At 42.8% G+C, this 16,851-nt stretch overlaps 1 protein-coding gene across 1 annotated transcript; it reads right to left on the bottom strand.

Moving 5' to 3' along the window:
* Nucleotides 1–12,306: 12,306 nt before the first annotated feature.
* Nucleotides 12,307–14,977, bottom strand: LOC139296566 (leucine-rich repeat and immunoglobulin-like domain-containing nogo receptor-interacting protein 3). Its single transcript, XM_070919004.1, has 3 exons — nt 14,423–14,977; nt 13,073–13,816; nt 12,307–12,880 (listed from the first exon to the last, which is right to left on the bottom strand). The coding sequence occupies exons 1-3, from the start codon at nt 14,975–14,977 to the stop codon at nt 12,311–12,313; spliced, it is 1,869 nt and encodes a 622-aa protein (XP_070775105.1). The 3' UTR covers nt 12,307–12,310.
* Nucleotides 14,978–16,851: the final 1,874 nt, after the last annotated feature.

The following is a 16,851-nucleotide window of genomic DNA, read 5'->3' as shown; positions in this document are numbered from 1 at the left end:
CTCCCTCCTTAACTATTGATGCGGGTAATAATAGTACCATAGACACATGGTTTTTCTCTCGTGACTATTGTGCTATGTTGTGCTAAAACTATTATGTAAAGAAGCACCTTGTCGACAAAATGTAAAAACTTAAAGATGAAAAAAAAGAAGAAAAAGAAGAATCAACATGTCACTGACTGATCCTATGCACAGACAAGGAAGGAATACTACAAGTGACGAACTGTGCATATGTGTGAATGATGCGGACCTCTTCCTTGATCTCTGAACTTTGAGCCCTTTGAACTTGACTGTCACTGCATTCCTCTACTGATGGTGTTTTTTGGTTACCATGAGAACCGCCTCATTTCTTTGTGTCTTTTTTTTTTGTTTTAATTTTTCTGTGGGCAAAGCCACTTGTTGTGTAGCATCTTGTAGCGGGAGATAATCATATTAGAGAGGAGACGCAGACAGGAGGAAGAAAGGCGCAGCAGGAGCATCAGAGGCCCATCATCAGACTGGAAGGGAACGTTTAAGTGACATTCCTCCATAGTTTGGGTTCTGGTCGTAACGTAGTGCACTATAACAGATTCCCTGATGGAGGCGTCACTTCTTCTAGAGTCCAGAGGGAAAGACTGTAGGTTTCCAGTGCAGATGTTTGGAGTTCAGATCCAAAGCAGAGAGTTAGTGATAGGAAACTGTGTGTGAGTGTGAGTGTGTGTGTGTGTGTGTGTGTGTGTGTGTGTGTGTGTGTGTGTGAGTGTGAGTGTGTGTGTGTAAGTGTGAGTGTGTGTGAGTGTGTGTGTGTGAGAGAGTGTGAGTGTGTGTGAGTGGACTGTGACACAGCCATCAATACCAAAGATACTTCAAGCCTGCCGTGTTCACACTGGACCTGGGACGTGCACACACGCAAACACTACACACATGCAGATGAAGATATGCTTCTAAGTGTACACACACACACACACACACACACACACACACACACACCCACACACTTCCACAGAGCAGTCATGCCGCATGGCTAACACAGGGGGGTGTTTGTTATGTGCGAAGAGTTGAGTGCCTTTTTCCTTCAACCAGGGGGTTGGACTGCTCTGCATGCACGTGTGTGTGTGTGTGTGTGTGTGTGTGTGTGCATGCGTGCATGTACGCACACACACACACACACACACACACACACACACACACACACACGCATATATATACATAAACACACAGTGTTTAAAGTGAAGGGGGGCACACATTGGGTGAAGGGGGAGCAGCACAGGAGGGGTCCTCATGACATAAAAAAGCCACTTTTGTTCAGTTTCAAAGAACACTTTTTTTCACACAACGAGGGGAAAAGATTGTTTTCCGCCACCCTTTTGTTTTTGCGTATGTTCTTACGTACTGGTGAGAGTATGTCATCTCACCGAGTCCTCTCCATGATACACACATGCACACACACTCCCACCAGAGATATTTTTGTGTAATTTGTAATCCGAGTGTAGGTGTGTGTGTGTATCTGACTGTTTACAAAGCCCTCTGATCCCGCTCTCTCATTGGCTCACATTTAAACTTAACCTGTGTAACAACAATAACCAATGATCAATCAGTATAAAAATGATTCAACCTCTCATCTCCAAATGACACGTGATGCCCGCCAGTGACCCCTGCCCATCCAAACCCTCTTCGCTGGTCCCTCCGTCCAGGGTAGCATCACAGGCAGGCATGTGTAGACAATTCATCTTGATATACCTCAAATCTTTATTGTAAAGGTTAATGTAGTGAAACAATAATGACAATGTTTAGCAATGAAAGTGACATTAAAGTCACAGCAAAATGATTGTTCCGTTTTTTAAAAGATTTCTTTAAAGGAGCGTGTGCAGTATAAGCCGTCTTATGGTTTGACATCTTTTGAGTTGGTTAATTTATTGTTTGTAGGTTTGCACGTTGTCCTTTTTGGAGTCAAGAGAAAGATTGAAAGGAGGAGTGATGGAGATGTAGAGGGCATAGGGAAAGACATAATGAGAAAGAAGCAGAAGGAAGAAATCAGAGACGAAAGATTATGAAAACAAAGTAAGACGTAGTAGGAAAAGTTCAAAAATGACACATCAAGGACACAAATTTCTGTTTTGCATCATGTTTAGGCTTATTTTGTGTTTAAAGATTGTCTCCTATGTGTGTTAAAGTGATTCCCATATTAAAAAAAAGAGAACCAACCAAAGCACCTCTGTCAGGGTTGGGATGAGCGATTCTTTTATGCATGGATACTATATAAGTGTATATAAACTGCAGGATGAACTGTACCTCTACAGGTTGGGCAGAGGGGGAGAAACAGGGAAAAAAAACAACTGGGTTTTGGTTTCCAAGTAATCTTTACATCCTTTTTAGCTTTGTGTCTTTGACATGCTGTTTGTGTATTTGTATAAAATGTGTGTATTTGTACGTGTATCTGCTTCATTACTGTGTCTGTCCTCCTGTTGTAACCCTTCCCTTTGTGTGCAGATAGCCTCCACACTTCCATGTCTGTATCTGTATCTACCCTTTGTTTCATCACACAGGTGTGAGTGTGACTTTGTGTGCGAGCTTCTTTGTTTTGTTCCTGTATTTCAGCTCATCCGTATTTAATCTAGATTCGATCAGCCTGGATGTTTGTCTGCTTTAGGAGCCGGCAGAAGCATAAACAAACAAACGGCCGGGCAGCTGAAATACGGTTTCTTCCAGTGCATCAAAATGGCGTCATTTGCTTTTTTTTTCTCCTTCAGACCTCAGAGCTCTGGAAGTCCCAGTGTCGATGTTCTCTCCCTCTTCCCTTACCAATCAATCAATCAGAACCAAGTGTCTTTGTGATGGTAGAAGACAATCAATTTCAAATAGAGCAGAGACAAAAAAAAAAGAAGGAGGGAGAAAGAGAGAGAGTGATGGAGGAGGGCAGAGGAACTGACGACAGGAGAGATGGAAGGAAAGGAGAAAGGATGGCTCTCAGAGAAATCAGTGTGTATGTGTGTGCGTGTGTGTGTGTGTGGCCACCTTTAACCTCTGCAGAGTGACCTTTACGGTCGGGGCTGAGGCCCCCAGGACCCTCCCACGGCTACGATGGAGGTGGTGGTTGGGGGGATGATTTGACTTGTTAAGTGGACATCCAATCGAAGATGTTGATCAAATGCCTTCGCATATATGCACACACACACACACACACACACACACACACACACACAGTCGTCACCCAGAGAGCCTTTCTTCTGATCTTCATCTCCCAGTAACACAGTGAGTCTGTCAGTCACGTTGGTCTGCCTTCAGCCTGTGGAGGGAGACTCAAGTAATAACTGGAACAAATAATACACCAAGTGAAAACCAGTATGGGTAAATTGTGTGTTTTGACTAAAACAAATAAAGAAATAAGCAATTGGCTGACTGGCGTTTTCATTTTCTGTGTGCTGGTTTCTTACTGTGGTGTGCTGTTGCCATCTGGTGGTGTAAAATAAAAGTTTGTGGACCCCCCTGTCCTGATACTCTTATGTGTACTTTTGGTATGAGGCTGTTTCACCCTTCAGATCAAAGGAAATCAAAGCACCAGGACCAAAATAACAATTTTTACTACTTATTTAGTTAGTTAACTGTTCTGTATATCTTATTTTCCAACACAAATGTCTAATTGATGTTTCAATTAGCTCACAAAATACCCACCATGTATATTTCTTTAATTGTAGAATATAAACTCCCTGCAGGTCACTAAAACCAGGACTGTAGCCAGGATTTTAGAAATACTGAGGTCATGAGTCTAATACTGCCTTCTAAAAAGTCTGATCAGACACCCTAAAATAAAATCTCTAAAATGTTTTGATTATTTGGATTTTGTCATCATGTTTTATTCAATCAGTAATTGCTCTATTACATTTTATGTTAAAGGCCCTGAAAACCAATTTTCTCAATATTGTTGCCAGCATTATCAAATCAGATCAAACAATGGCAATGGCTGAATCCCATTTAGCTGCTTCAGTTTCAGGGTCCTGCATGCTGTTTCACTGTCACACTATCATGACTTACTGGGACACGGTTCAGTAGCACCTGTGCGTTTCTTACTATGACAAGTCTAGAGCAGTGTCCCAAATCCATACTACATAATACAGTAGGCCTATGTACTAGATACTAGTAACCAGTAAAAAAACCAAACACAAATTACATTTTTTCAGTATTTTACACAAAACATTGATCAAAAAGAGAGAGAGAGAGAGAGAGAGAGAGAGAGAGAGAGAGAGCTGTGAAACAACTGCAAAAAGGTGGTGTGAATGGTGTGCTGTGAATGGTTGCGATGAGAGTGAACCAAAACAGTAATATTGCAGGTCAGAAAACCAAAACAATGTTTTAAAGCTCTGTAGAAGACAACTGCTGGTTGATAATTCTCTGTGGGTTTGTCCCTATGAGCGCCACCTTTGTCACACAAGTAGTCGTACTGCATGTTGTTATTATAAAAATATAGATTATAGCAGCTTTAAATATCTAGCCATGGTGTTTCAACATGTCATATTGAATAGCGTAATGTAGCTTGTGTGCGAGCGTTTCATTGCTTTCTGAATGTTAGCCTTTTTAACATCAGGTAATGAGAAGAGACACAGGACACTTTCGACAGAGTCACATCATGCTTTTATGACGAAAAGGAGTTAATTTACAAGACAGACGGTATATAAAACATACATTGAAATAAAAAAAGAACTCATATGTGTTTTATAGACAAGTACATTATTGTCTCATCCTTCCCTTTTGAGACCAAGCAGCCATGGGACTGAGCAAAACTCGGGTGATCCCTGGAGAAAAGAAGCAGCAGTTAAATCCTATATTACTATTCCTACACTATTTACAGTTCAACAGTCATTTTCCTCTGTCAGACATGGCAAGGAGGTCTACAGATTAGATGACATAATATGGCTAATAGATCTATTATGTACAGTTTCTGTTCTTCACGTCCAAGGATCCACACATCACGCTGCAAAACATACATTTTGTAATTCAGGTACAGTCAGATGTTCTTGAGTCCAAATTTGGTACTTACTGTATAACAGTCTCTATTGTGAGCCAGTCATGTGCTTTAATGATTGATTCAATCCGACAAGCTGAACAACTTGTCTTTATGTTAGCTCTGTATTTAATTGGAGCGCTCAGCACCCATTCCTAGGTTTCAGACGTCAGTAACGACCGTGTCAACGAGGAACAAATATGTACCAGCGCTAAAACTAAAAGTAATCAATGAAAAATGTTCTGAAATGTTTAACGAGGTCGGCGCCAGGTTGATAGAGAGACAGAGAGAAAAGACAGAGAGGGAGAAGAGAGAGAGAGAAAGAGAGAGGGGAGAATAAGTTCACCCCTGTCAAATTTGAGACATAAACTTCAATATTTCCCATTAGAGGGCTCCAACAAATACAGAGCTATACCAACGACAGCTTCCTCTGAAGCGTGGGAGAGGTAAGAGAGCGTTACATCGGCTCAGACCTGGAAAAAAAAGTCGAAATCTGGCACCGTCTCGTTCTTAAAAGAAGGAAAAGTGAAATTACCTTAATGTGGAAAACCTAGGAATGAGTGCCAACCAGGTCTGTAGAGCTCTGTACGCCTCCTCCTGCTCCAGAGGGATTGTGGGAGAGTGACAAGATTCAAGATAGATCAATGGAAGTATGCCATTAATAATCCCATCCCCATACAGCATTGATCAGTCCCACCATCCTGCTTGAAATATCAATCGTTTTATCTACAGCTTCCATATCTGAGCAGATCCTCTGTGTGTGGATAGATATGTGTAAAAGTACAATCATCCCGAGTAAACAAGATGCACACCCCCATTTAAATACCCAGGAATGCAGGTGCAGGTGATTATTTGCCCCTGGCTTTAATTTGTACCAGATTAAAAACACTTTAATGGGCTCACTTGCTCAAAACAGTAGGTTTGTTTCAACCAGTCCCATGGCCAGCAACAATGGCACCCATAGCTCTCCGTACAAGTGTAGGTGAGAGTTTGGCAAGACCAATCACTGTATACAAAAGGCATGCATAGATTAAACCTGCTAAGACCACAAGAAAGAAAGTGTTTTTCTCTAGAGAAGAAACCAATTGTTTGCTGACCAGCTCTCAGTCATATACAGGAGAAAGAATGATGCTGTGACATTTTATCATGGTTTGTTATTGTTTGTTATGATGGTGGTAAGACTGGCGGGGAGCATCAGAAAGTATTAGTCTAATCTACAGACTGAGTCCCAGCAAATCAGGTCAGAACTTTTGCTTTTGATCATCTGATGGAGGCCTCTCCTCATAACTCCGCTTCCCTCACAGGTGTCTGAGAGCAAACACCCAGAGCAGAGAGGAGGTCACGCTATGGCTATAAGAAAATCAGCGAAGCACTGATTCATGACGCTAACAGTCAATTTGCTCTCTTCAGTGTTTCACTGTATGAGACCCAGAGCTGTTATTTATTTATTTTCCCACCATAAACGACACTGGTACATCAGCATCGTCCGTATGGTCCCATTTGTTGCTGTTACTTACGTTGACCACTTGGGGTCAGTATTGCCACATAGAAAGGGGGGCACTTAACAATTATCTGGTCAAGGTTAAGAGGAAGCAGTCGTCTGTCCAAGGTTCTTTAAACAATGCTACAGCAATCTATATGATAATATATCAGTAAACAATGACTGCTTTGCATTACCATCTCTTTGTCCAATCAGAGAAAACCTCCACAGGTAATATCTCTATCAAACAGATATGTAAAAAAGCTAAAATAACGTCATTTGTATGACACACTGTTCTGAGGGGTCTGTAAAGGAAATGGGACTAATAAGCCAAGTAATCACCCAATCAGCTGAGCTCACTTCTCCGTCCTCCCCATTATTGCTCCTCTCAGCTCTGATAATTCAACCCAAGTCTAATCCAATCACTACAGCAGCCGTAGGATCTGGAAAAGGAGATGAATTCATTTAGAGCTAATATGGAGTCAGAAATGACAGGAAGCTAAAGCTGTAGAAATGCAGTCTTAAAGGTAAGACTAAAATGGTTCGTTCTTGGCTCAATAGTAAGAGAACCTCTTTCAATTAAATTTTCTTTTTTTTAATTCAAGCTTGGCTGATGATGATGCCATGATTATGGTGTCTCAGGGTTTGTCTTATTTTGGTCTATGTCTTTGAACAGTTCCCCAGTGGAAGGTATCCTAACAGTGATGTTGCTGCTGCTGCTGCTGCTGCTGTAAATGGGGCGTCTAGACTACAGTAAACCAACCCCAGGCAAGGACGAACCCGAGGAGGGAGCGGGGGGGTCGCTCAGCCTACTTTCTCAAGTATCACGGCAGAGGAGATGAATCAAGCTCAGCTCCAGCGGTATCTATGCACACCGAGAGTGTGTCAGAAACACTGAGGCGATGGCTTGGCGACAAAGCTGTGTGCACTCGCACCTTTTTTAAAATAGAGCTGCTGAACAATTGTTTGGCAAAGTGTCAGTTCTGTCATTTAAAATGTTTAACCTTATTCCTAAAGCCTTTTATAATGGGAGAAAATTGAAGATGGAGGGGACAGGAAAGTTTTTTTCAAGGAGCATTTAGCTTGAAGCAAAATGTGTTCCTCCAGCTTTCAAAGACTTGAATAGATACAAGCGCTTATTTTCAACCCTGACCAACATGAAAATGTCAGTTTCCAGTGAATGGACTGTTTTCTTGTGAAAATGACTCAGTGTACAGTAGGCAGAAAGTGAGTGTAGGCTCATAGTCACGCCATTACAACAACCCAATCCCCCTTTCTACATTTGTAAGTTAAAGCGTGACAAGGTATCATCAGAGAAAATACATACAGTACAGTCCACGGGTTTTCATATCCAGAGAAAGATTCCAGAGCGGCACTGTGCAGAGCGGGAAAGTTCCAGAAATGGCTCTTTAGGAATGAGTAGGGCATGAAATGGGAACCAATGTTTTTTTTTTTTTTTTGGGAACCTGGGTCACCCCTTTCATCTTTTGTCTCCACTGATCCAAACCTTGCTCCGTGTTCGATGGCATCACGAGGAGCAACAAATCATAACACGACAACACTGACTCACCGACCACACAGAACACGTGTCTACTACCACACAACCATACTCCAGCCTAATACTGTGAACAGGGACAACAAGGGTGGGAAATGTTAAGAAGACAGGGAGCAGGAAGAGGGGAGGAGGGCGGTAAAGAGGGGGAGAAGGAGAAGAAGATAATAAAATGAAACACACCCTCATCTACGCTTACATTTGTGATTGATGTTTACACAATAACACCATCAACAATCACTACAGACATTCTCACTGTCTTCTAAACCTAATTTCCACTGAGAAATACAGGGGAATGGAAACACAAAAGGGTCGGCTCGGGGAGAGGAGATGTCCATGAAGGCAACGTCCTGTTCTCAACACACAAAAAATGGCCACTGACATTGTTAAAGGCAGTGTGAAAACCAGGCCAATTTTTTTTCAACTATTCTCATTCGGCCTCATGAATCTTTAACAGCTGCTCAGTTATTCATCCTGACACAGAAGCCGTGGTTTCATCATCCCTCACAAGGGCCAAAAATTGAGTATGCTGGATTTATTTTGCAAAAGTGTCGAGAGTTTGTGGTTCTCTCTTACCTGGGGCAAATTATTTCCAAACATAAACCTGTCTTTATACAGTGTTATGGGTGTGCTTTAAATCAGTGGTTCCCAACATTTTATATGGCCCCTTGAAATTAAGCAATATGTACTTGCAACCTCTCATGACATATTGCGCGCATCAGTGAGTTGAATGGCACCAGATATTTGTAAATTCTTCACTAACTCCCTCTTAAATTATACCTAAAACTAAAACTACTAGATAGTTTGAAAACAAGGATTTACTTACTCAAGTTGCACAGTTAAAACAAGTAATTATGTTCCATACTATAATCAGCTATGTAAACAGGAAGTCACTGGCGCATCATGAACAGTTTTGGGGGCAAACAATATATTGAACTTAACTGACAAGTCTTTGTAAATGAATGCACGACTTTGCTCATCAACAATTACAAACATGGAGAAAAATGTGTGTTTCAGAGTTAGTTTTCATTTAGAATCATTACGATTGATATTACAGGTTGCAATTTGAAGTATATTGTTTGTTTTAGTGAAATGCAATTTAAAATCTTTCCAGTTTACATCATTATTAAACAACATTTTGATTAAATTTCAGACATGTCGACTATAATCCATTACTAATGTTACCAAGCTTACGTTATCCATGCTAGCCATTTGTAATGTCACTGTAGCGTCACAAGGATAGCTTAAAAAATGATCAGTTTTAGGGGTCAAACTATATATTAACCTTAACTGTCAGTCCTTTTTAAGTGTAGGCGTGACTTTGTTATATTTATGCATACACATGTCCACGTGTTTGAGAGTTAGCTTGTAGGCTAGTATTCATGCAGTTTAGAATGATTGGGAAATATCTGATTATGCCAGCATAACATTATTGGCATAATGGTTTGATGGATATTGGGTAAAATATTCCCAGTTTACATTATTATTAAACAGCATTTTGATCCAAGTATCAGGTCAGAATATGTTGACCGTATTCCATAACCTCTGTAACTCACTGTGAATGGGTCATATTATATATATTAGCAAGCTAACATTAGTTTTGTCAGTTGGTTCAGTTAGCTATGCAACAGTTACACATGGCTGTTGCTGTGTGTAAATATTAACAACTAATCTCTATGTAAGAACTTTGTTTGTTTGTTTGTTTGTGTGGTGCAACCAGTTTTAATTTAGTGATGTGTAAATATCTACTGAGTAAACACGTGTAACTAGGCCACGTTTGAACTCACAAAGAGCTGGTGCTTTTTTTTCAATTAGATAAAATAAATAATATAATTTTGTGTAGTAGACATATATATATATATATCTTTTTTCTTCTTTCTTATCCCGTTAACCATCTCGTGACACCTCCAGTTCAACTTGTTACACTAAGTTAGGAACCACTGCTTTAGATGTTGTCTCGTTTCTTGGTCAAAGTATCGCTCTGTCTGGTTTCAGTTGAGATGTGAATGGGCGTGTTCACAGGAATGTTATTAGGTGTTGAGAACAGAACAGTCCCACATGGAGGACAGGGAACTTTAAAACGGTAAACAGCTAAAAGGTCACGGAGAACAGCAACTGAGGAAAATAAAATGGAGGACAAACAAGAAGCAACAGAACACTTCAAAGAAAGTTTTTAGTTGTTTTTTTTTTGTTTCTAAAACCACAGTACTACTCTCCACTATACGATGCACATGGCGTGGGTAGGGTTAACACGACTTCATTTACATTTTAATCCTGTCTCCAGCCAGGGACCCCTCCCAAAGGAGGACCCAGTGGGGGTGTGTGGGGGGTGTTGGGGGTGAGGAGGGGGGATGCACTGGGCTAGGGGGGCAGAGACATTCGCACACTGACTGTCTCAGAGACAGAGAGAGAGCAGTCAGTGTCACACTTTGTGATTTGTCAATTTGTATGTTTGGTCATGTGTAACTGCGATTGTTGTTCCTATCATTCCAAATAACCTTGACGTGGTTTTACCACTTCTGTGTGTGTGTGTGTGTGTGTGTGTGTGTGTGTGTGTGTGTGTGTGTGTGTGTTTGTGTTATGGGGTGCAACTTTATGCAGGCCCAGTGACAGCAGATGGTCTTGTGATCACCACGACAGCTTGTAAGATGGCAGTAGCAATAATTGTTATTATATAAGTGAATCATGCACATGCTACTGTATAAAAAACAACCTGCACATACTATGGCTTTGTTTCTTCACTCACAAATTTACACCAGTTCTCTCTTAGAGAATGAATTTTGGCTTTATGGCTCTACATACAGTATTGCTGGAATGTCATATTTTAACAGAGTAAGTATGTGTGGTTACACTCACTCTGTCGGGTAGTTATTTCACTTTTCCTGAGAAAAGGTGCTATACATGTGTTGCCGTGTGTGTTTTCCACTGGGATGAGTTGTGTGTGTTTGTGTGAAGACCCCTACAGTGTTACTGTGTGTCCTCTGTCTGCCTCTGAGTATGACCCAACTCTCCAGGCTGCTCCCCCCAGGCAGCGCTGGGAAGGTCAGGCGTCCACCAACACAGCAGAGAGCAGAAACGGAGGGCGGAGGGCGGCAGGTCGACCCTCTCCTGTTGATGAAAGAGTGTGAATGGGGCTTGTGATGTAGGGGAGAGGAAGAAGAGGTCACATTGACATTTTTTCCCCCTCCCTCCCCTTCTACAGCAGCAACCCTCCAGCGGCCACCAGCCCGGTCCCTCTTGCTCTCTCTTGTGTTGGTTGCTATGGTTACTGTGGCGGCCCGTGTCCGGTGGGCTTGACTTCCTAACCAAACCCTCCGGGCCACGGGCAGCCACAGCAGCTCTCAGCCAATGTGCTCGTCCCAAACTCACACAGCTAACGTTGTCGCAAAATCTCACAAAGAAGAAAAGGCCAAATCTGTGTTTCTTTTGTCTGTCATTTATGTGAATGGTCCAAATCCATTGCTTCTTATCAGATATTATTATCAGATCATATATTACATCCATTAAGCTTTTGTCCATTAAAACAAATGACATATGATAATGTTAATGTGCAAAGTATTTGATTTACAGAACCCTCCTCACTGTTCAGCCGTGGTTGGAATAGATAAAGGTGGCTGTTAAATGTTTTATAGAAAAACATATTCAAACTGTCTTTCGAAACAATTTGTTTTATTCAGTGGTATGAACTTACAACTTAACTCTTAAACTGCATTTCTACATGCATGATTCTTAACAAAGCAGACTTTAGTAGAGCATAGCTACAAATCCTATGAATGGATGGAAGCCAGGTCTCCCTGCGTTACATTTCTTTTAAAATCCCCGACTGCACAGAGTACAGTAAAAGGAAATTTAAATGAAAAAGGAATTTTCTCATTAATGTAACCGAGAGACAGGACTACCAGTATTCCACAGCTCAGTAATCATGCCAATTTTCAAAACGTATCTCCTATAAATCTTAACTTTATTAGTCTTATCAAGCGTGGATGACAAGTAGCTCTTTCAAATCTATCAATACTGTTGTTCCTTACAGTCTCCTTCAAACATGCTTTTCACCACAAGCTGAATAAACCCACTGAGAGGCAGAGAGATCAGGGTCATTTTGTTTTCATTCCCAAATCAAACCAAATCGAGTCATGGCTCCAGTTTTGATGTGGGCGCTCAATTTTGAATAGAGCCATAGACAGGAACTTATATTGTGCTTTCAAACTTCTTTGCGAGTCAGTGGCTGTGTGTGTTTGCGTGTGTCAAACACGTTTTTGGGACGTGCTCATGCCTCCCCCGAGGGACCCCTGGCTGCGTTGTTTCATATCATCTTCATGTTGAACTTCCTGGTCCCTCCCGAGGAGCCTCCAGTGGCGGGTTCAGATTTCCGGAAAGAGTACTCCACTGTGAAGTTGTTCTTGCGTTGGCCGCGTCCCCGGCTCCACACGAACAACAGCAGGAAACAGAAGAGGACCACCCCCAGGAAGGTGATGCAACCCATTGCCGTGGAGACCAAGATGGTGGTCAGGTCCAAGGTGAACTTGAGGAAAACACGCGTGCTGTTCAGATTTGTGTCGTTGAAGAAGTCGCCGCTGTACAGCGAGCGGTTGAGAAAGAAGGCTGAGGCGGCATCTAGTGGTTGGCCACGCACTGTGAGCGTGGCGAAGTAGGTGTCATTTCCTCCGGCATTACTGGCGATGCAGATGTATGTCCCGCTGTCAGTAAGCTGGGCGTAGCGGATCTCCAGGGTGCCACTAGGGAGAACAGTAATGCGCCCTGAACTCTTGGCTGTGATCCGCCTGCGCTGTGGGGAAATCCAGACAATGGCAGGTGCAGGTTCTCCTTCAGCTCGACACAGAAAACTCACTGGCTGGCCCTCACGAGCGATCACCTGCGGGAGGTGGAGCAAAGCAGTGCATGGACTAATAAATGCAGGAGAGTCAGAAAACCACAGCAGAATATAAAATCTGACAGTATTACAGAATACTTTTCGTGCTTGTAGAAACAATTAGCATAACCTCAGTAATCAAACATGAGCATTTTATTCACAAGTATCAAACCTAAATGTAATCATTGTCATTACCTGCTGCAGCTTACGGTTGCGTATCTTAGGTTTCTGGCATGTAAAGTGATCGAAGAGTGCAGAATCGGTGAAGGTGCTGAGGCTGACCCCTTGCACCTCCACCGGCCCGGCACACACCGGCACTCTGCCGTCAAAGTTGAGGGTCTTGCGTCTTTGCAGGATCCACAACAGACGGCAGTCACACATCAGGGGGTTCCCATCCACTCTGAGGGTCTCCAGACTGTTGACAGAGTGGAAGGAGCCCTCTTCCAGAGTCTGCAGGTCGTTGGAGGAGAAGTTGAGGACCCGGATCTGTCGCAGGCCTCCAAAGGCATGGAGCTCCACTGTCATCAACCCTGTGCTTACCATGATGAGCTCCTTCAGCCTCAGCAGGTCCTTGAAGGCCCAGGGCTCCAGTGTGGTGATGGGATTGTACGACAGGTTGAGGTGGGTGAGGTGCACCAGGTTCTTGAAGGAAGCGGAGGGGACAGAGGTGATGTTGGTGTTGGTGATGGAGAGCCAGTGGAGGTCCAGGCCCTGGAAACTAAGAGGGGAGATGTACTCCAGGTACGGCCAGTGATCGATGTCCAGACCCCGCAGGTTGGAGAGCTTGCGGAAGTTTTGGTCCTCCAGGGCAATGATGCTGAGGTGACGGAGGCGAAGGGTGACCAGGCTGCGGAGGTAAGACAGCGTCTGGCCAGAGATGGATGTCAGGTTGCAGCGCTCTATTGTGAGATCTTCCAGCCCCAGCAACCCAGAGAATGCCTTGGAATCAGGAGGATAAAGGCTTTTAAAACATAAAATAAGATGCATTTGATCTATTTTACATCAACAACGAAGGTTCAGTTTTGATGTGTGATGATATAAGCAAATACATGTCTTGTATATTTTGCTTCTGTTAGAAATACTAGGAGTTTGTGGGGCTGTGAGTACTGAAACTCAAGTAACTCAACACAAATATTTTTTTCCTACACAATATACATGCTCACAAAATATTAAAAATCAAGATAGATATGTGTTTATTGATGAAGTTTCAGTTTTGTTTTCCTTATTTTCATTATAAACACATAATTTTCCTTTATTAAAGGAATAGTTCAATGTTCAGTTTGTGATCTAACTGTTGGCAACAAAGTGAATAAGCATATTTCCCAAAATCTATATATTTCTGAGCCAAACCAGGCTGACAAATAGCTGCTTGTCATTATTGTCTATTTAAAACCACAGAATAAACTCTACTACTATCAGTGTGAAAGTGTGATCTTCTGGGATCTAATTTCCAAGGAGGATTTTTTAAATTAACGTAAATATTCTTCCATCCAGTTTTTCATTACTAACACAGTCACGATACAGACAAGATGCTGGAGAGCTTACCTTGTGGGATATATAAACCAGGTCGTTGTCTCCCACCTCCAAATGTTTCAGACTCCTTAGATCCTGGAAGGTGTAGTCCAATAAAATCACCATCTTGTTCTCGCTCAGGTCCAGGCTGGTCAGATTGCCCAGCTTGGCAAAGGCCCCCATGGGCACTAGCTTCAGCTGGTTTCCCCTTAACTTCAGCACTTTAAGACTCTGAAGGGTAGCGAAGGCATTGGGCTCTAATGTGGCGATGAGGTTCTCACTGAGGTCCACTTCCTCCAGCCGCGGGTACGGTGCCAGGTCACCTGCTTGCACCCAGCGGAGCCGGTTCTTGCTGAGGTCCAGAAGTTGTGTCTCCGTGGGGATGCCCTCTGGGATGTTGGTGAGCCGCCGTCGCTGGCACGACACAGACCTCAGCTGAGCCGAGCAATCGCACCGTGGCGGACAGGCCTGGCTACTTCCTGGCAGCGTCAAGGTTATTATGGCAACCAGAGAAGCAACCAGGACCCATCGCCACACCCTCGGCCATGGCACTAAGGCACGCCCACCAGGGCCAGGAGAGCCAATCATGGCCCTGGTCTTCTGACTCCTCGCCTGTCGCAGGCAGGGTCAGTGCACCACACACCTGCAAGACGACACAGAAGGAAGACAGGAACAGGATGGAAGCAGAGAGAGGGTAGAAAAACAGAAAAAAAGAAGAATGAATAAAGACATGATTCTAGAGAATCTCTCATCTCCCAAGCTCATAAAAATTACATCCACACGGCTGTAAATTATCTATGCTTCCTGCAGTTTAAGTGATATTGTACTGAAAGCTGTGGAGATTTGAGACATATCATGACACGGCATTTAAATACAACTGACAAGACCCCATTACAGGAACATGGATCTGTGTAAGATATTTAAGATAATTTGTCTTTTCACTAATTCATCTATGGTTTCAGTTGGAGTACTGGGACACTGGGAGCCATGCGAGCGAGCTTCTTGCTTCAGCTGAATTCATGCATGTTGCATCTCCTCAGCTCTCCTTTCAGCACTGCGACCGTCTGCTCCATTTTGACAAACACAATGAATTTATTATCACCACGAATATACACAGACTGTGCTCCTCAACAATCATGCCATGATGGCCTGGAAGCCACGCAACGCCGCACCCATGAAATGTGAGGAGCAAAGAGTGTTTGAATCACTGTGTCACATAAGGCATATTATGTGTTTGATCAGGTATGTGTTGATGCATGTATGCGTAGGATGTGGCATTTTGCTGGGTATGAATTAAAAATTGTTTTTTGGTCCTCCTTGCACGAAGATGAGATGAATCACTTGTGCTTTAACATTCCTTCGGGCAACCTGTCATCTCTCCCACACACTGTTTTCAACTCAGAGACAGTCAAAGAGCACCTGGCGTTAGATCTGGAACACAACTCAGTGTCCATCTCGTTAGCAGGAAGTGGTATGAATTCTTTGACACTTGAGGAAAATCTGGCTAAACTCAAGAGTGGGAAACAGGATAGTTTTTTCCTTTCAGAAACCCCCAGATTTTAAACTCTTGACTATTTGCTTGGTTGTTTGTTTTTCAGATGAAGTGGAAAAGAGAGAGAATATATCATCATCACCAGGGAGTATCATGTTAAAATGCACTCTGATGCTGGCAGTGGAGGGAGGCAGAGCCAAACAGATTAATAATATATGGGTTGGTTTGTGCTTAATGGGCAGTGTTAAAAGAGCCAAAAGCCGCCAGTCTCTCTGTGCTGTGCGCTTCGCCTCAAGTGTCTTTCTAGCAAGTTGAATTGAAAAAACAGCCTCTTGAACGCCTAATCATATGTGACTGTTTCAATGCGTCGGCATCAATGGGATCAAACAGGATGAAATGGGATTTAAGCTAAATTTAAATGATGGCAGACATGAATTCTTTGCACACATGCCCAACGCTCACATATTTTCACACATGATCACACATACACAAACTGCAACAAAAACCCATCTACAAAGCCTCAGGGTGGCTAAGTCCCACTTTTTTTGACAGGCCTGGAAAACACTCTGTTTACAGATCCCGTATCTGAAGGATCTGGTCGAAATCTGGCACCATTTTTTTTGTTTGCTGGGAGACAAAACGCAGGCACTGAGAGGCTGCTGTGCAGACTGCCGCACAAACTGACCCAGTTCTCAGCAACAACTCAGCCTCACACTGTCAACCAGCAACAACTCACCATGACCACAACAACAGAGCAGCAAACCTCAGCATCTCCTTGGAATAGGGCCCAGGAGAGTAACAGAGAGATCTGATAAACAAACATGAGTATACAGATGTTCTGAAATAACGAGCTATTTATGAGACGAAATCAAACAAAATTAGCGTCTGCGTCCCTGCACCGGCTAGATCATTTTTGTGGCACTGACATGATGATATTTCCTCTTCTTGCACCTTTTACTCCACTAAAGGT

Source organism: Enoplosus armatus, chromosome 14, assembly GCF_043641665.1.
Source record: "Enoplosus armatus isolate fEnoArm2 chromosome 14, fEnoArm2.hap1, whole genome shotgun sequence".
Taxonomy (NCBI): Eukaryota; Metazoa; Chordata; class Actinopteri; order Centrarchiformes; family Enoplosidae; genus Enoplosus; species Enoplosus armatus.
The sequence above is the reverse complement of the archived record's forward strand: the minus strand, read 5'-3'. Positions and strand labels throughout refer to the sequence as shown.